This window comes from Pseudorca crassidens, chromosome 9 (assembly GCF_039906515.1).
Source record: "Pseudorca crassidens isolate mPseCra1 chromosome 9, mPseCra1.hap1, whole genome shotgun sequence".
NCBI lineage: Eukaryota > Metazoa > Chordata > Mammalia > Artiodactyla > Delphinidae > Pseudorca > Pseudorca crassidens.
Window position 1 is genome coordinate 43,900,852 of NC_090304.1, and position 20,693 is coordinate 43,921,544.

A 20,693-nucleotide genomic window follows, 5' to 3' on the forward strand; every position below is an offset into this window, starting at 1 on the left:
TACAGAGGAAGTTCAAACAAATGCTAATACTTTTGCTTAGTTCTATTAATCTGCAGTACTAAAATTCTGAATGGTACAGGAATTTAAAATTCTTCTAGTTTTAGAAAATTATACCAATCCATATCAATTGACCACACTGTCTTTCTTCAAATTGCTGATGACACTGTAATTTTACTTTACCTGTCAATACTGAGCTCTAAACCACATTGCTCCCTGAGCTGAGGAATTAACTCCTCTTTTGATTGCCGTACAGTCATTCCTTTAGCAAACACAGCATCTAGCAGAAACTTGCACGGCTAGGAATATAAACATAAACAATTAGACCCTGAATTACATTAAAATAAGGATCAACAAGACGTTTTATTTGCACTTTATAGTGTGACAATTACTGGACTGGGTTTAGGAGTCTTATCTTCCTAGGTTTAAATCTTGGCTCCACTACTTACTAAAGCTCTGCTATCTTGAGCAAGCTTACTTAACATTTCTGTGCCTCAGTTTTCTCATCTTTAAACCAGAGCCAGAGTCATTGTGGAGATTAAATATGATAATACATTCATATTTCTCTTCTTGTAATACAATGACCATAATTTTGAAAGTAAAAAGAATCACCTTTATAGAGTAAAATGAGAGAAATGAATACTAATTCTCCAAATACATTCACTGACTGTCTCAAAAGAGATACAGTATTCACAAACCCCAAATTCAGAAGAAAGATGTAAGTCAAAATGAGTGTAATGGATCACATATAAGAGATATGACTGATGCCTAATAAAATATTTGTTGAACAAATGAAGGCATTTTATGAAAACATTATCCCCTTATTTGCTGTTTTTCACATTTGTCTAGGTCTTCACTGAGATGTTATAAATGTCATAAAAATAGTGTCTTTGCCTTATTCTTCTGGGTATTCACCACAATCTTATATATCACAGGAACTAAGATATTTTATTACTCCCCGAAAAACATAGCTGGTTTAGATCCTTAATCCACCATTTACAAGTTATATGACCTTGGGCAAGTTACCTCTCTGTGCCTCGGTTTCTTAATCTATAAAATGAGAATAACAGTACTTTTATAATAGAGTTAATTGATGAGGATTAAAAGGGTTAATATTTGTACGCACTTAGAGCACAAAGAGACACTATATATAATGCTAGTTAAATACTAAAAATGATTCTCTGAACACAAAAAGTAGTCAACTGCCATCCTTCTGTAGCATTTTACAATCATTCCCAGAAGCACAAACAAACCCTTTTAAAAGCAGAAAATGTTTGCCCTTCCAGCATTTGTAGCAATACTTTAGACCAGGGGGATGACAAAAATGGCCTGAGGGCCACATTCATCTGGTGCCTGTTTTTGTAAGTGAAATTTTATTGGAACATAGCCACCCCCATTGGCTTATGTACTGTCTGTGTCTGCTTCTGTACTACATTGGCAGAACTGAGTAGTTGCAACAGAGGCAGTATGGCCTGTACAACTGAAATATTTCCTAAAAAAAGTCTGCTATCCCCTTCTTTAGAGAGATAAAAAGAAATGTCTAGTAATCAAATCTGTGCACTGTATGTTTTTAATAACTATCAAAAGTTACCTTACATTGCTTGTAAGTATATTACTTACCTCTTGTTCATTGACTAGAAGCTGGTACACTTTAACTCTGTATTCTCCTTTTTTAAGTGCTCTCCCCAGTCTAATTGTAATCTACAAATTAAAAACAGTTTTTTTTAGACGTATGGTCTCAGCAGAATAAACTACCCATTTTCATCTCAACTGTTTAGTATTTTTCTCCCAATTCTCTAGATTCTGGGCTGTTTGAAAACAGGTATATCTTTTACCTCTGATTCCCCAGTGCCTAGAATACTAACTGGCACACAGTTAACATTTAACAAATGTTTGTTAGATGAATGGAGAAAACAACAACAAAAAAGCCAAATAACCACTAAACCTCAGGGACAAATTATCCTTTTAGGGTATCCATTTCACCTTATTTGGAAGTAGTGCAAGATGTTCTCAAATCTATCATTTAAAACAGACTCTAATTATTCAGAATTATTTTAATCAACCTTATTGTCATCTGAAAATGATGAAAGTGTCTCATTTAGCCGGACGCTCTCAAACTCTTGATTGCTGGCATACACGCGAAAGACCTTGAAGTGAGAGGACAAAACTCCAACAAAGGGCTCTAAATGTTGTTTGAAAGCAGCCAGAGTAATTCTTTTATCAACATGCACCATCAACCCTAAGCACACACACACACAAAAAACAGAAAAAAAAGGTAAAAGAAACCTCTTAGAGTATAAATAAAGCAGATCATATACTTTTTATTATACTGTAAGCAGGAAAAAGTACCTTTTCAGTTATTTGACTTTTAGCTAATATACTACATTGAATGGACAAAAATGTGGGCACTGAGCATATGCTAAGGATAATCTGACAGCTTTAAATGTTCTGAGATATTTAAGTGCTTATTTGCTTACTTATTTTGGCTGCTGAATTAAAAACCAAACTTATAGGAACTCTCTTCAAATACACACATTTCTAGATCTACACAGCAGTAGTGTGGGCTCTGGCTGGGTCCCACCCCTACCTCTTCTGCTTTCTTACTAGCTGTGAGACACAGAGCAAGCCACCAGCCTCTGTACCTGCATTTTGTCATTTGAAAAATGGAGCTAATAACAGTACCTACCTCACAGTATCTCACTGTAAATTCAATGAGGTAATATGTTTATAGAATAGTTTCATATATATATATATATATAAATCGCCTCAAAAATTGTTAGTAAATCTAGTTCTGGGATTTCTACTAGAGAAAAATGTCAAGACTAGCATATGAAGATGTCTGTTTTATCATGTGGTTGGTTGGACTGTAACAGAAATAATATCTAAATGGGTCAGAAACTCCCACCTCCTCCAAGCTTCAGTTTAAGCTCTGTTGGCATTATAATAGTATTATCTTTCATGGGCTTTTTTTCTAATGCTTATTAATATTTTGTCCTTTATAAGCCACTCATGAGGATACTTCTGGAATATATTTCTATTTACTCTGGTCTTCATATTCTAGTAAAGAGCAAAAACTTCACTCATTTATCTTTCTCTTGTAACAAAGCAGTACAGAATGCAAGAGCTGCCATGCAGCCTCAGGCCCATGGTCTCTTTGCAGCCCTAAGGCTCTCTCTAGGGCAGACCTCAGTTTTCTGTGAAATTTACATGAAAGGTTAAGGATAAAACCCTAAAACACTCCTGATTTCCATTCTCAGGTCATCCCAACTCAGGTTGATGAATTTTTCTAAATGGATTTTTCAAATAATGTCTATTTACTATTTTCCTGGTTATAAAATACTGGTTCACTAGAGAAAATGTGACAAGTATGAATTAGAAAACATAGATAAGGTGATGAACTTTATTTACTGTATATATCTTTTGAGGCAGCATTTCTTTTAATTTGTTTAAAATGTCAGTTTCTAAGCTTTAAGGAGTGCTTCTAAATGTTAAAATCTAGCTTTTGGCAAACAAAACTCTATTATCCAGAGAGGGACTAAATTTCTTGAGAGAAGGGTGTAATGAAAAAATTTCTTCATTAGAAATGAGAAGCCTATGGCTGGATTTCAGTTTTGCCACTTCAGTCTGATAAATAAATGGCTGTAGGTAGGTCATCCAATCTTTCTGAGCCTCCGTTTTCTCACAGGATTATTACGCCAGTCTCATTGATTGTTGTTCGACAAATATAGTAAATTCTAAGGCATTACTCAAATAAAAGCTATCACTGTCATTTTGGTTTCTCTCATAACTCCTAGTAATGTTGTATCATAGGAAGACATGAATGTTTGTTGGTTATTGATATAGTCCAATATGGTGATTAGGACCAAGTGTTCTAGAGTTACATGGCCTGGCTGGAATGAAGTCCTGGTTCCTCCTCACAAATTAGATTTGTGACTTTGACCTAAGTTCTCTGTACTTCAATTACCTCTATTATTAAATGAAGGTAACAGTATTTATATCTCATAATGTGTTTTTGGGTCAATACATGTAAAATGCTTAACATAGCACTGACAAAGTGTTAGCTTAACTGATGAGCTATAATTATTTTGTAGTTTTACAGAATACCATCATATCATTTTTCCTATCTACCCCTTCATACAGAAAAGTTCAGTCTCTTCACAGTGCAACCTCAAAATAGCCTCAAAGGCTTTTCTTTTTCCTTTCTTTTCTTTTATGTATTTCTTGAAAGAGGTGGTAGCCAAAATTGTACAAAAAAATTTCAGTGCAAATACACTACCATTTTTATTACTTTGGCCTTCCTGTTTATATCCCAGTGCTTGAAGACTACAACTAGGTCACACTGGGACAGTATTTTCAAAGACAGGTTCTATACTCCCTGAAACAATTCCTGGATTATAATGAATCACTTAAAGACTATCATTTTAAGTGCTGTTTGGTAATTATCTAAATGAGTTGTCTAGACGGTGCACGGTATACCACTCTTCAGATATCAAATTCTTTGTTTACCTATTCTACCTTGCCATTTCATCACTCTGAAGAACTTGTATTATTACGTATCATCCATGTTTCCCAGGCACCTACTTTCAGATCCCTTGGAACTGTGACGAAGCAGTCTTACTAGAGACTCCTTAAACACTAGGCTGCTGGCTATCATCCCCACTCCCTTTTCCCTAAGCCAGATTTTTAAACATGAAAAGGCATTTTCCAGGATTTTCACTTTTTCTTTTCAAACAAACCTTCTGTATGGCTTCTGAAAGCCTAAGTAATTTGTAGAAAATGGTTTCTCTTCATCACATTTTTTTTTTAAGTTTCTTTGAAGTAAGCTTCAGGCAAGATATAAACTAGAAATTCTGAATTACATAATCTCAGAAGGATGGAAGAGAGCTGTCAGTTTGGGCATTTGGACAAACAACAAAAACATATCAACATTGGTGAGATTTAAAATAATAAAAGAATAAATAAAATATAAGACTAAAACCAGCCAGAGAATTAGCAGGACAAGCAGGTTCAAGATACAAAATCTTGAATACTATTTCAATGAATGCTAGTAAATTAGCCCACAATGGATTTCTAAAAAGGTTAAAATGGCCAGCAATCTCCTTTGCAAAGATTTCATTAAGCATTCTAAGATGGAAATGGGACCCTTTAGACTATGATTCTAAATATTCCCACTGAATCCTTCCTACCACTGAAACTCTCATGCAGTCTAATTTTCAGCACATCTTTCAAAAACAAACTCCTTGAAAGAAATTTCTAACCTTTTTCCAAAGAGAAGCTACTTTTAATTTCTGCAATGCCCTTGAAGGGTTGAGGATGGTAAGAAAGCAGAGTAGGTACTAGCTATTTTTCCTGTACTATGACGTGAGGTAAGTAACAGTGGTAGCAGTGAGGAGGTGGAGGTATGAGTACTAGGCTTACAACCAGAATACCTGAATCTGATCCCAGCAGTGTGACTAACTAACTGTGTGACCTCAGGCAAATTATTTAACTTGTTTGAGCCAGTTTCTTCATCAGTGAAAAGTGTCTAACAGTATCAATTTCACACAGCTGTTGAGAACTAAATGAGATAACATGTTAATAAGAGTTATAAGAAAAAAACTCCATAGAAATATAAATGAAGCATTACTATAATAGAGCTTCTCTATCTCCATTTTAACTCACTAATCCACATTTTCGCACTTGAGTTTCTGCAAGATATAGGTATGGATGTCAAATAATTACATTGTTATTTGGACCTAATTAATTAAAACCACAAATTTATGTATTTTACTACTGATTTATGATTTCTGCCACTTTTTTATTTTTTTGTGTGGTACGCGGGCCTCTCCCGTTGCGGAGCACAGGCTCCGGACGCACATTGGCAGGAGGACTCTCAACCACTGCGCCACCAGGGAAGCCCCGCCACTTCCTTTTAAAAGATCTAATTTTGAGACTACAAGTATCCTAGCATTTAACTAATACAGTGGTTGTTTGTGCACCTTCTCTCCACAAGATGAAGCATAAGGCTGCATCTTAGTCATCCTTACTTCTGACAAATACATATGGCCTGGCACCTGGCATGTATTCAGGAAATAATAATTGTGTGGGTGTATAAATGGATTGATGAAGAGTGGGCCTCTCTTCCAAAGTAATAGGAGCAAATGCATTCAGTTAGAAGCCTTAACCTCTAGTAATGGTTCCACTATTTACTAGATATGTATGTATTTTTGGGAAAGTCATTCACCCTCTATGAGTTTCAGTTTTCTTATCAGTCAAATGAGGATATCATTGTTTGCTTTATTAATTTCAGAAAAGCTTCAAGTGAGAACAAAAAAGTGTTTTGAAAACTAAAATATAAAAATATAATGGGTAATATTAATATTTGCCTTTCAGACTAATGCAAAGTATTTAGGTTTTCAGCTATTTCCCTTTTATACTTGAAGAAAGATTTTGTATCTTGAACCTGCTTGTCCTGCTAATTCTCTGGCTGGTTTTAGTCTTATATTTTATTTATTCTTTTATTATTTTAAATCTCACCAATGTTGATATGTTTTTGTTGTTTGTCCAAATGCCCAAACTGACAGATCTCTTCCATCCTTCTGAGATTATGTAATTCAGAATTTCTAGTTTATATCTTGCCTGAAGCTTCCTTCAAAGAAACTTAAAAAAAAAAAAAAAAAAACCAAAAGAAGGCCCTTTCCTTTCCCTGACTTTTCCGGTTGTGTACTTTTCACGGGGTGTAGGAAGGGTGCAGTTTGGATTAGGTGATGGAGGAAAGGGAAGGAATGCACAAATTAAAAATTTTTCTAGGCACTGAATATAAAATTTTCTAAAGTGTCTGGCCTTTTTTTGGTATATTATTTACTATTTAAACTAATTCTTTTTTTTTTTTTACTTAGTACTGTTATCATACTTCTTTCCTTTTAAAAAAATTTTTAATTCTTTTCCTTTTTTTTTTAACATCATCTCACAAAAGTTGTGACATCATTACCATCACAGGCATAATGCACAGGTCTAAGGACACCGTTTACTATAACTGCATCAAAACTGAAAGCAAAGGAGAGAGAGGATAATCTTATAACCCAGGAAGCTACAGGTAATCTTAGGACAAAGCATCTCTTAGCTGATTCTTAACTAAAAATTTAAATAAACTGATAAAAAAAATTAAGGCTGTTTCAAGGAGCCTTTTTCTTTTTAAGTACATACATTTATGTCCTTCCCCAGAACTTTCATCTGCAGCATAGGGTTCTGCTTTGAAATACATGTACTGTATTTCTCCCCTACTCTTGCCACTCTCATCATATTCACTGTCCGTTCCGGAGTCTTCTTCTGCTGTATCCCATGTCTCCTTTTTCCCTTCATTCGCTTTAGTTCTTCTACTACTCGTGATGCTATGACAGTCAAGTCCATTAGCCAAAGGGATTTGAGCATTATCTGCATTGCACAAAGTATCACTGCTATGACTTGAGCTAAGAATATCACTGTCCACTGAACTTGTACTCCTGTCATTATTCACATCTGAATCTGATCGTTCTTCAGACTGAAAATTTTCAGGATCGGAAGTCTGAATATGCTGTTCAAGTTCTCTATTATCCACTGAGGCTGAAGAGTCCCTCTCATTGAGAGGTGATTCAATGTTTTCAAAGTCACTTGTCTCAGTACTTTTGCTGCTGTCCCCATTATCTCCCTCCTGCTGCTGTTGCAGTGACAAGCTTTTGAGTTTTTCAGTGCTTTCTTCTAGAATAGCTTCCACAGACTTTAGACCCCCTGCAGGTCCTTTGACTCTTTCACAGTCATCATCCACATTACCAGAGTCACCCCCAGCTTTCTGGTATGCTGTCCTTTTGGAATAAGATCCTGGAGATTGTTCAGGTAACAAAACAAATAATCTGATTGTATTTGCATGCCGATCCAGGAGTTTCCATAAATGAGAGTCTGTAAAGGCCATCTGGTAATCCAAAGTCTCAGAACTTTCAACAAACACCTGAACAGTAAGTCAAAGAGTTATATTACATCATTAATTTTGGTGACATTCTCATTCATTATAAGAATAATATCGCATCAGTATAAGACAGTGCACAATAAATTATAAAAGTTGAGATGATAATGTTTCTAAAGGACACGCCCATTGTTTTTGGAGACTAAATAAAATAAATATTATGTTCATATGTCTTTGTAATTAGCCATAAAACTGCTAAACAAATATCTTGTTTATCGGAAAATGTATGAAAACATCTTGGGAATGCAACACCAAAATCCAGGTTATATAAAAAATTTAATGGACAAATGACTTGATTCTAGAGCAAATTAATTGCAAGGAAACAAACATGTAAGGAAATCTTTAGATTAAAATAAATTTGAGAGATATTATGGACTTTATTTAGATCCTGATTTGAACAAACAAATCTTACTGAAAAAAATTTTTTTAAAGATAATCAGGGAAATTTGAATATTGACTAGGTATTGGTTGATATTAAGGCATTTCTGTTAGTTTTTTAGGTATAATAATGTAATTGTGGTTATGTTTTTAAAAAGAGTTCTCATCTTTTAGAAATATAAATTCATATTGCTTGTAGATGAAATGATATGATGCTGGGAATGTTTTTCAAATATTCTGGGGGAAGTAGTTAGTTAAATATACATGAACAAGACTTGATAATTATAGAAGCTGGGTGATACGTACATAAGGGTTCATTACACTATTCATGCACTTCTGCATATGTTTGAAATTTTCCACAATAAATTAAAAAAATGAAATGCATATACATAAATCAGGCAATTATGAGTAGTATTTTGAATTTTGCATAAAAAGATTATTATTCAATAAATGTTATAAATCAGGACTATCAGCTAACTATTTAAAGAAAAAAATAAAGTTAGATCCCTCCCACTCCTTACCCTAAAACAGTATTAGGGTGGATTGGCGATTTTAATGTTACACACAAACACCACACAGAAGTACTGGAAGAAACTAGGGGTGAATAAAAATTACACATCAGAATTAATAAAATACTAAAAAAAAAAAAAAAAAAAGAGGCTAAATATGATAAAAGACCAAACTGCCCTAAGACGAATGAGACTGGAAATGGTGATAAATAAGAAAGACAGCAAATGAGGAAAATTTGATACAATTTATCCAGAGTAAACCAAAGGCATTAGGAATAAAAACATAGGAAAAATGATAAATGATGGAACACATAATGATATCAAGAGATAAAACAAAGAGATCAACATGAACTTTCTCTTTTCTTACAGAGATAAATGAGTAGGAAAAGGGAATAATGTGGGGTGAATCCAAGATAGTAATTTTCTCCACACTAGGCATGCTTCAGACTTTCACCATGAAGTACTGCTTTATGGGAGAAGCTCAAGAATGAACAAAATTCAGAGAACATAATCATTGTGACCAGAACTAGTCATGAAGGCTCCACCAAAGGAGGAGGACTAATCTTGGACTTGAAACAAACTGTAGGAAGAGGGGGAAACACTCCAGGAGGGGCGGTGCATGAACAAGGCAAAGACGAGAGCCAGCAAGACTGACTGAGAAGACAGAGAAGCAAGATGTGACCTGACTACAAAAGGAGGGTAATTATTGGGAGGATGTGAGAACCCAAAAAGTAAATTTCAGACAGATGGTGAGGGCAGCATAGAAAATAGTCATGAAAAAATAAAAGACATACCTTGTTACTTCTAAAAAACCCTTCAGCTTTCAGGGTTTTACTGGGCACAGTGAGAAGACGCAAATCATTGTAGCAGCGTTCCAGCACTATTCTCATTGTTTCAGCAGGTAAATAGATGGCCTATAATGAAAGTAATTTAATTAAAAAGTGCTCTTTCAAGAATAATTCTGCTTGACTTGGAAATATGGGAAAATGAGACACTGCTGAGTTCTTCTTAAAAATAGCAGAAAGAAAATTAAGAGAAAAATAATCTTAGTAGAGGTTTACAAATTTTTAAAGAATCTATGGGAAAAATTATTAGTCCCATCCATTAATTATGATGTAAATTAGGAAAACAGAGTATCACTTATAAATGTATGCTCTGAAACTATTTTAAAAGTAACAATTTTTCACTGAAAGTTCTATTTCTCCCAAACTCATGAAGTAAACGAGGTGATTTGATTCCAAAGAAACTGAGTAACTGACTTTGAGAACTGATGTCAAACCAACACCTGTTTAACTTCTTGACTTTGGATGAGTTCTTCTGTATTCTGTGAATAGTTGTTAATACTTTTTTTACTAAATCAATTTTCTTCTGTGTAAAATGAGATTAAATTAGTAGGTAAATTTTAAAGTTTTCTAAAATTCCATGTCCTAAATTTTTGGTGTTATTTTATAAATTTCTCATGAAATGAGCAGATAAAAATAATTTATATTTTATAAAACATGATTTGTTTTACAGCTAATGATAACTAATTCTCAGGCATCCTTGTTATACTTTAAACACTATATTTCTTGGCATCCTGTTTTCTCACTTTCTTTATTCTTAGACACATTTTTCCCCAACAAAATTATCAGCTTCTTCAGGGAAGGAAATGCATGTGTTTCTTTTGTACTCCTCAGTGCTCATATTCTAGATTAAACTGTAATACAGAGCAGTTACACTAATGCTGTCTTTTTATAAGTAATTTAATCATAAACTATGACTTCACAGTATGATTTGTTTCCTCCAATTATTACTTTGGCAAATTGTTGGAAGTCATTTTTTTCAAACATAAAAATAATTAAAAACGAACTTCTATATAATACTTTACAATTTTTTTTCCCACAAAAAGAGCATTTATTTGTTTTGTTCATGTTCACAACAACCCTGTTAAAATAGGCATTAAAAAACCCCAGATGAGATAAAAGACAATACTACCATAAAATGAATGAATGGAAACTGGAAGTTCCTTGACTTGCGATTTCTGAACAATTTCGACCACACCAAGGGAATCTTAACCTGGGGTTAATTTTGCCTATGTTTGTGTGCTCAATGTTCTATAGTGTACAAGACCCCTGAAAGGATAATAACCATTTCTCTAGAGTGGAATAGTTTTTTTGTCTAAGGAAATGTGAATGTTTCGTCATCGTATTTTTCCAGTTCAAAAATTCTGAATGAGCCTATGCTATTTACCACTAACTCATATAATGTGGCTAATATTTGATTCATCACCTTTCTCTTCTACTTCTATTCATCTATCACTGTCTTTCTGGTTACCCAAGAGTGAAACTCCTTAGGTCTTCTGTGCTCCTGCCTTGCTCCAATGTTTACCAATCACAAGTGCTGCCAATTCTATTTATATATTCATTCTTACAATCGCCACTTCTCTCATTTCTGGTCATAACGGCTTCATCTGAATTATTTCAACAACCTCCTCATCTATGTTCCTGAGTCCTCCCTCAGTCCACTGGGAACACTAGTCTAGTGTTGCCAGAATTACCACGCTATAGCAGAGCTCTCATCATACCACTGCTGTACTTAGAAAAATAACCAACCTACTTCCTACTGTTTACGTTAAACAGGGCCCAAACTTTTGAGTTTACATTTAAAAACCCTCCATGAGATAAAGTGAACTTGTTTTCCAGGCACGTACTTCACAATGATCCAGCCAAGCACACATATCATTGCTATGTGCACTTGCTTCACACTCCTTACCTCCACGCTTAAGTCAATCTGTTTCTTCCATATGCAGCATCGTTCTCTCCTAACCACAGTTGTCTCCTAGCTATAAATACTGGCTCCTTGAGGTAAATATTGGTTCCTACATCTTGTAACTATCACACAGTGCTTTGTACACAGCAGGTACTTAAAAATATTCATTGACCAATTTTAAAACTTACCTTTGAAATAAGCTGTTTGAACTCTGTAACTGTTTGATTTAAGTAAGCTCGAACAGTGATAGGAGCAGCTACAGATTCTGCCTTTAGATCAACAACATGAACCTTCACCATCACTTCTGTCCCATTGGAAAAACATAAAAACCCAATTGGAGGTTATTTTTTAAAAGGTATTTCACATGAGCAATGCATTTTAAATGTGTTTCTAATAGATGGCAAAGAAAATATTTTTCTAATTATCAAGATGGTAGATGTATATGTTATACATGTTAAAACTTTCACAATTTATCACATTACAAATATATATAAAGAAATAAAAAATGAAGCTAATAAAAAAGTTCTTATAGATCTCTTTAAAAAATGACAAAAGTCAAAATGTGACTTTTAAAAATAATTGCTTTGTTTCCTTATAAAACATTAACACCACTGCCAAATTTATCAAGCATATTAAAAGTACATACCCAAAGTTCCAAAATACAGACCAAAACCACAACACTAAATAAATGTAAATAACTAGAGAATGCACAACAAATACTAAAGGGGACATAGCAGCCCTACTTGCTTTTGACAACCTTCATTAAACAATTCAAGACCTTGTTCATAATCAAAGACGACTTCTCCTCAAAATAATATTCTCTATATCCTATGGAAATTTCAGCAGAAACCCTTTGGATTACATGTTTGTTTTCTGACTTAAATTCTTCATGTTACAATTTATTTACTTATTATTTTATTTTATTTTATTTATTTGGCTGCATTGGGTCTTCGCTGCTGCTCGCGGGCTTTTCTGTAGTTGTGGTGAGCGGGGGCTACTCTTTGTTGCTGTGCGTGGGCTTCTCATTGCAGTGGCTTCTCTTGTTGCGGAGTATGGGCTCTAGGCATGCAGGCTTCAGTAGATGTAGCATGCGGGCTCAGTACTTGTGGCCTGCGGGCTCTAGAGCACAGGCTCAGTAGTTGTGGCACATGGGCTTAGTTGCTCCATGGCACATGGGATCTTCCTGCACCAGGGATCAAACCTGTGTCCCCTGCACTGGCAGGCAGATTCTTAACCACTGTGCCATCAGGGAAGTCCCCATGTTACAATTTAAAGCCATCTTCTCCTCTCCTATTTTCAGGAGATCATTATATAACTTAACTTTTAGTCACCAGAAAAATAAATGATCTTCAAACATTGGATTTAGTAGATAGTTATTCTCCAGCTTAACTGTTTTAATCTCTTATATGTAGTATATGTCAATACTCCATTTTCCCCCAAATGTTACTAATCTAAATCTGAATAAATATTCTGCTAAAGTCTTGATTATTAATGAATAAAGGAGATTACTTTACAAGGTTTACAATCCACAATGACATTTAGAATTCTCTTTATAAAAAGTGGGTTTTTTGCTGACCCATGTTATATTTTTATCATAGTTTTTACAGTCTAGTTCAAAAATAATCTGCAGACACTTCCTTGGTGGTGCAGAGGTTAAGAATCCGCCTGCCACTGCAGGGGACATGGGTTCGATCCCTGGTCCAGGAAGATCCCATGTGCCGCAGAGCAACTAAGCCTGTGCGCCACAACTGAGCCTGCGCTCTAGAGCCCACAAGCCACAACTACTGAGCCCGCGTGCCACAACTACTGAAGCTCACATACCCAGAGGCTGTGTTCTGCAACAAGGGAAGCCACTGCCATGAGAAGCCCACGCAACGCAATGATGAGTAGCCCCCACTTGCCACAACTAGAGAAAGCCTGCGCGTAGCAACGAAGACCCAACGCAGGCAAAAAACAAAAAAAACAAAAAATCTGCAAGAAAATGCTCCAAAGGGACTCTTTACAGAGAGAGCGGAGTCTGACTAAAGGAGCTCTTGAAAGAATACCACACTTAATCTACTTTGGAAAGAAGAGCCTTCATAAAAAGGAGGTGTATAAGATCCACAGAAGAACAGAATTTGAGTTATGAAACCATAACCATAATAAGGTCTTCAAGGAGACCCTGAAAAAGAGACTCTACTTCTGAGACTTTATGGGAATATACCAGGGACTTCTCTATAAAAAGAGAGAGGCTGGGGCAGGCACAGAGGTAGGGAGGGAGGACGATTTAGTACTGGAGAAGAAAAAAAAATCCCACTGAAGACTATAAGCCAGTAGTTTTGTTGTTTGTTTCTTAAATTTTGTGTATAGCTTTTTGGAAAGTAATCTAGAACTTAATTCCAGGTTTGTTGCTGACTACTTCCCAACCTATCAGAATTATTCTACATTTTAAGAACATGTAAAAAATTTAAAAATAATTTCTACAAACAAAAACTTTCTTATGAATATTCTAAGTCCTTTACAACTCAGAATACCATGAAATTCCTTACCTCCGGGTTTGTAAGACTGGAAAACCTGATCGGGTCTTCTTGTCTCCAACAGCAGATCAAACATGTATGTTGACTTGACTCCACCCAGTAAAAGTCCCATTGGTGTATCTTCTTCTCCTTCATATGATCGTTCAAGATAATCATGAAACTCATCATATTTAACAAGACGACAGCAATCCATAGGTATCACCTCTTCTAAATCCATCATCTAAAAGAATATAACATCCGAGGAAAAAGAAAAAGAAATATATAGTATTGATATTTTAGTCTGATGTGTAACTGTACTAACAATAGGTCCTAACAAACAATAAAATCCATATATTTATGATTTGCATCAAAGCTCAAAGGCACGACTTAAAGGGTATTTTAAAATAACCATAGTTCATTATCCCTCAAATTATACGACCTATGCACTAACATATTTTAAAGACTTTTTTGTTTTTACAAAAGTTAACATTCTAAACTTTAGATGTACTCAAAATTAATGCACTGTAAGCTATTGCTTTATAACCAGTCAGCTGGAAACATGAGGGGAAAACAACCAACTAGAACATGCATCTTTTGTTATCTTAATACAATTTGGAGAAAAACTGGTAATTAACGTATCTAGTAAAGATCTCCCTAAGCAAGGGAGGATAGCATGCCTTGTAGAGACACCACAAAGGTCATAGCTTCTGTCTCCCAAGTGCTACCCGACTCCTCTCTGAACCATCCCTTTCAATCTTAGCCTCCGGAACACCAACAAATTGGGCACAGGAATTTCTGTCAAAAATTTTCCCTCTAGTACATGTCACTAGTAGATGGCATACCCTGGATGCAACATCACTTTAAGTGGGAGTTGAACCTCCTGGAGAAACATAGTAGGATTGCTTAGAAGTATTCAATACTCATCTGAGGTTTGTGATTACAACTTTAAAGAAAGCATTACTGTAAGCCTTGGTATGTCCCCATTGCCCTCTACTCCTCCATCCCTCACTTCCCACAAATGGAGCTTTATTTTTCTTATATAAGATCGATTTATTTCTCTGTTCTATTTCACTCTTTACATTTGTGAAATTAAACTTTCTATTTTTTAAGACAAGACTTTTTCTTCCTACATTAAAAACTGATGGAATATAAACTACCCTTAGTGCTATCACTGATTGACCTTACTGTGTAAAACTGTTTAAAGACATTTTCTCCATTTTAGTTTAATTTGGTTTCACTATTGTTTTGCTTGCAGTCCACTATTATGTTTAACAGATTTTTACTTTAATCAGGTGAACCCAGAGCCATTCATCCATTTTATTATTTGTTCATTTATTTATTCATTCACATACCCATCCAATTTTTTTTTTTCCCCCTCCAATTTTGACTCTCCTGTTTACCAGGCAAAAGTAGTGGAAATGCAACTGTGAACAAAACCAGAATACTCTTCACCCTTGTAAGTGCTTACGGTTTAGTGAGGGACATTAATTAATTAAAATAGTCACACAAATGTAAATTTTCAGTACTGATAAAGTGCTATGAAAGACCAGGTACACAATACAAGTTCTCAAACTGTGTGTGTCTAAAAACCACTTGAGGTACCTGTTTAAAATGCATAATCCCAGGTGCCAAAACATAAGTTCAGATTCATTTGCAGGAATTTGTTTTTTAATAGGAATGTGATTCTGGTGCAGGTTGTGCTGGATCACACTTTGAGAAACAATGCCAGCTATCTTGTGAATTATTTTTACTTCTTTCATTGGTTCTACATATAATTATAAATGAAATGACATAGTATGCAATTTTTTCTCTAGGTAATGACTGTTTAACTTTAGTCAAATGATGTTAATGTTTACATGGAAAGGGCAAAAAATTCTGTCAAGTATAACAGACGACATTTAGAATAATCCGGTTAAAGAATGCTTCTTTTTCTATTTGCCTTTCAAAACCCACTTATAAATTTGCATTATTCTTAGAATAAAATGCAAACTTCTATTCTTACACAGCCTTTAATTTCATTTTATGTGCCTCTATTCTCAATCAAGATGATCTAAACACAATGCACCTTTTTTCAGCTTCTTAATCATGTACTTCCTCACCTCAGTTTTTACACATGCTGTTACCTCTACTTAAAGTACTCTTCCCCAACTTCTTGCACAGCTGTCTCCTCATGGTTTAAGTCTCAGATTAAATAACCTTAATATACTATTGAATTACTTTATGGCATCTAATAAGATATTTGAAAACTGTGGTGTTTAAATATTTTTTGTCTGTTTTTTTCCCCAGTGGGATTGTAAACTCCAAGAAGGCAGTGAGCCTGTTTTGCTCACTCTGGTACCTCTAACACCTCATGTGGTCTTGTTCACTCAAGTTCTCTAATGCATCATATAGCAGACACTCAATAAATATCTGCTAAATGAATATAAAGAATAAATAAATATTTTTGTTTCTAATTCTATTTCTGAGTTTTAGAAAGCTTTAACTGGCTTTCGGAGTGAGAAAGTTCTCAAAAGCAATGGACCACACTCCAGAGAAGAGGTGTAAACTATACTCTTTAAGAGACATAGGATTTAAGTGGGCTATCAAAGCTACTGCAAGTGCTTATATTACTACTGACTATAATAAAAACTTGGGAAAATGTTAATGCTGTTACGTAAAATATCAATAATTAAATGCCAACAGTGCAATTAAACATACCTTATAAGCCATTTCTACTGCTTCCTTTAATGTCTTATCCTTATGAACCTCCAATTTATTTTCCATCATCACTTGTTTCACAGGATGCAAACAGAATAATTTTATCTAGAAAATGTAAAATATCATCATTAACTCAACAGGTCATAAATCGAACTTACTTCTTTTGTAGACAGTATTCTTTCCTAATAGTCAAAAATATTATAATTAAAAAAAAAACATAATTGGGATCATTCTCCGTCTATCTATCTCACTTAATAATTGATACTGTCTCATGTTATAAAAAAATTCAAAATCATTAATTTTAACAACTGTATGTTTCTTTATAAGCATGTATCACAATTTATGTAATCACTCTCCTACTGATATATATTCAAGTTGTTTCCAATTTTTCTGTAATTTGGAAAATACTGTGGAGAATGTCCTTGTGGTCAAAATTTTTACCACATCTGTCACTATCTCATTAGGTAATATTTTCTTAAGAGAATTATATAAAAGAATATGAATTTGCTTAAGGCTCTTGATAAATCCTACTCAAATTCTAGGAAGAAAGGTTTTATCAATTTATACTTGTAGCAGAATGTTACAATGTTCATCTCACTGTAACCTCAGCAGCACTGAGCATTATCACTATGTTACTGGTTTTTTGTTTTTTTTTAATAAATTTATTTTTGGCTGCATTGGGTCTTTGCTGCTGCATGCAGGCTTCTCACTGCGGTGGCCTCTCCTGCTGCAGAGCACAGGCCCTAGGCACGCGGGTCCCAGCAGCTGCGGCACATGGGCTCAGCAGTTGTGGCTCACCGGCTCCAGAGCACAGGCGCAGCAGCCATGGTGCATGGGCCCAGCTGCTCCGTGGCATGTGGGATCTTCCCGGACCAGGGATCGAACCCACATCGCCTGCATTGGCAAGCAGACCCCCAACCACTGCGCCACCAGGGAAGCCCATGTTACTGGTTTTTTATGCATAAAATGAAATCATTTTACCTCAGTAATATAGTTGGTTATACTGTTTAATGATCATGATGGCATAACTATCTACAGAATCAACCCAATGAGTCAGTGATGAGAACTGCAGTTAAGCAAAGTTCAATAGCACTTTTTAATTAAAAGTAAAATTAGGAAATCTAACCTTGCATGTATTGCGCTCAATTTCTCGTTGCCTCTTTTCTTGTTCTTCCAATTCTCTCTCTCTCTGCACCAAATTTTTAATATGTTCTGGATATTCATCTACTTCTAGAAATTCTATTAATAGTAAAAACAGGGTAAAACAGTGCCACTGAGACTGAGCTTCCTTTATTTAATTTTGTTCTACTATGTTCCCAGAGTATACACTTCTACTATAGCTGTTATCAAAATATATCCCAATTACATCAATCTTTCAACTTGGAACATGAGCTTCTTCCAGACAAGGGTGAAGAGGCAGTTGATAATGACACATGGTTAGGTCTCAAAAAAGCCATATCTTTATCTGTATACCTCTTGGCTCCAGACAACTCTGGTATGTAAATTAAGATTTTTAGAATGAAAAAGCCTCCCTTAAACTTGAAAATAAAAGCACTTCTGATTTCAAATAGTGCTATCACCATCAAATTGTATAACCCTGGGCAAGTTTACTTCTCCAGACCTTGGTTTCTTCAGCTTATTAACAGCACCTTACCACATAGAGTTATTACCTGGGATATAAGGAAATGTAATAAATACTGTTGATGCTCTACTACTACAAATGGTATTTATTTGTTTATTATTATTCACTAATATGATTCTCTTTCCTTTGTTCTCAAAGTAGTCTTTTAGCTGCCTTCTAATCAAAGAACTTCATATGTAACTCAAAGTATTCGAAGTGACAGTATGAGACTATAACACTGTTTAATAAAGCCAATGATTGTTAGGCATTAAACAGGGAGAACAATTTATATTTTAAAAAAATCATGCCTCTGTGGAAGGTAAAAATCCACTGTTTACAGAAATGAGCTCCAATTTAAAAAATATTCCATATCATACATACAGTGCCCCTTGGTGCTTCACCACAAAACTAGAGCTGTGGGGAGCGGATAAAAGAAAGCTGAGTTACTGTACTACATGAAATATCTGGAATGCTGGGTGTCACAGAGGATACACAAACTAGAAACCTCGCTCTGCCTCCAGGTAGCTATGACCTTGGACAAATTACTCTTTAGGGTATAGTTTCATTATGTGTAAAGTAGAATGAATACTTCTACTCTGAAATCTCTGTTCTGAAATGACTTATTATAATTTCCTTTTTTCTTTCCTATAATTACACAGTAAATTATTGAACAGCCTCTATATGACAGACCCTGTATTATATCATTGGTGAAAAGATAAATAAGTCCTAAGCCTTGCACCAACTGAATTCACAATCTGATGAGAGTTTACGAAAATGTAAACAAAAACATCAGACTGCTTAAAATAGATTTACTCATAGTATAGTAGTTTCTAAACAAAGGAAATATATTGAAATCAAAGACAATGATTATATTAATTGTGAAAAGAATATGAGCAAACACATCACCTGTGTATATATCGTATGCACACACACAAACACACACACATGCTTTATACACCTATATGCAAATACTATCTCAGTCACGATCAGAGTTACCAAGAAAACACAGGAACTGTAATTTTTTAAAGTAGCAGTTATGAAAGGAAAAAAAAAAGGCAAATCCACATGCTTTGTATACAGGATTATTTTTAGGATTCCTAATAAAATTAAAATCTAATAAAGGATGCATACTCGCCTCATAAAACTTTACTTGCTTTTTAAGCAAATAAGCAAAGATGTTTAACTCTAGTATGACACTAAATGCTTAAAATTTTATCTTATTTAATTTTTTATAATAATCCTATAAAATACTATAATTATTCCCATTTTACATGTGTGGAAAGTAAGACTTAGAAAAGTTAAATAACTTGTTCTGGGACATGCAGATGGTGAGTTATGGCTGCTACACAGATCTGGAGACTATCATCACTGCACCAAACTACATATAATACAATCTTACTGCAAATAAATATCCAACGTACGCAATGCAGAGTAAGTTTTGTCTCTTAGTGTATTAAAAAATAGTTCAACTTTTTTCCAAGTGCTTTTACCAGTTGGTATTATCTCATAACAGTCTTTATAATTAATTCTTCCACACATTAAAAAAATTTAATTGTCCTATCATTTAAAAGTAGTTATCTGGGTTTATAAAACTTGCAAAAAAACTGGTTTATAACACAGACTAAAATCAAGTAACTATATGTCAACATACTTGCATTTCTTGCTGGGTCCTTCAGTCTATATATCAGCATATATGCATTTGTGGAGCTAGTAAAATATAAAAAAGATTAATAGGGACAAAAAGTAGATTGTAAAGATTCCATTTCCTAGCATCAAATATTTATTTTAAATAGTAGTTTTTTTGTTGTTTCAAACAATTAGAAAATCATGTAGCTGTTCTTGTACAGGTTCAGATTTAAACGTTCTTGAAAAAAAGGAGACTACTTTGCTTTTACCGACATATTTATGAGAAAATCCTGTATCTTTTCTTGGTAACGTAGTAAAATCTTCAAAAAACCTTTGTCCTAGAATGAGTACTACAGGTAAGTCAGGAGTCAGCAATTTTTCTCTGGAAAAGGGCCAGATAGTAAAAGTCATAGGCTTTGTGAGCTATTCTGTGTGCTAAAACTACTTAACTCTGCTGTTGTGTGGGAAAAGATCAACATACAGTATTTAAACAAATGAGTATGATGGTGTTCCAATAAAACTTTATTTCCAAAAACTGAAGGCAGGCTGAATTTGGCCCATAGGCTATAGTTTGTTGACCCTTGGGTTAAACCTTTTTAGTGATAAAAAAATGTTGAAAAGCTGTAAATAATTCTAATTTATAA

The 20,693-nt window shown here is 34.6% G+C and overlaps 1 protein-coding gene across 4 annotated transcripts in view; it reads right to left on the reverse strand.

Moving 5' to 3' along the window:
- The window catches only part of USP47 (ubiquitin specific peptidase 47), a 121,676-nt gene that overhangs the window by 6,775 nt on the left and 94,208 nt on the right, over positions 1 to 20,693 (reverse strand). For 3 of the 4 annotated variants that reach the window (XM_067749884.1, XM_067749886.1, XM_067749887.1), the window contains 10 exons: positions 20,075 to 20,130; positions 17,929 to 18,041; positions 16,803 to 16,907; positions 14,139 to 14,346; positions 11,799 to 11,914; positions 9,657 to 9,776; positions 7,183 to 7,960; positions 2,061 to 2,236; positions 1,618 to 1,698; positions 181 to 296 (listed from right to left, as the gene is read on the reverse strand). In XM_067749884.1, coding sequence (XP_067605985.1) covers positions 181 to 296; positions 1,618 to 1,698; positions 2,061 to 2,236; positions 7,183 to 7,960; positions 9,657 to 9,776; positions 11,799 to 11,914; positions 14,139 to 14,346; positions 16,803 to 16,907; positions 17,929 to 18,041; positions 20,075 to 20,130 — 1,869 coding nt within the window. The remainder of the gene's footprint in view (positions 1 to 180; positions 297 to 1,617; positions 1,699 to 2,060; positions 2,237 to 7,182; positions 7,961 to 9,656; positions 9,777 to 11,798; positions 11,915 to 14,138; positions 14,347 to 16,802; positions 16,908 to 17,928; positions 18,042 to 20,074; positions 20,131 to 20,693) is intronic. The other variant, XM_067749885.1, reaches the window with a different exon arrangement.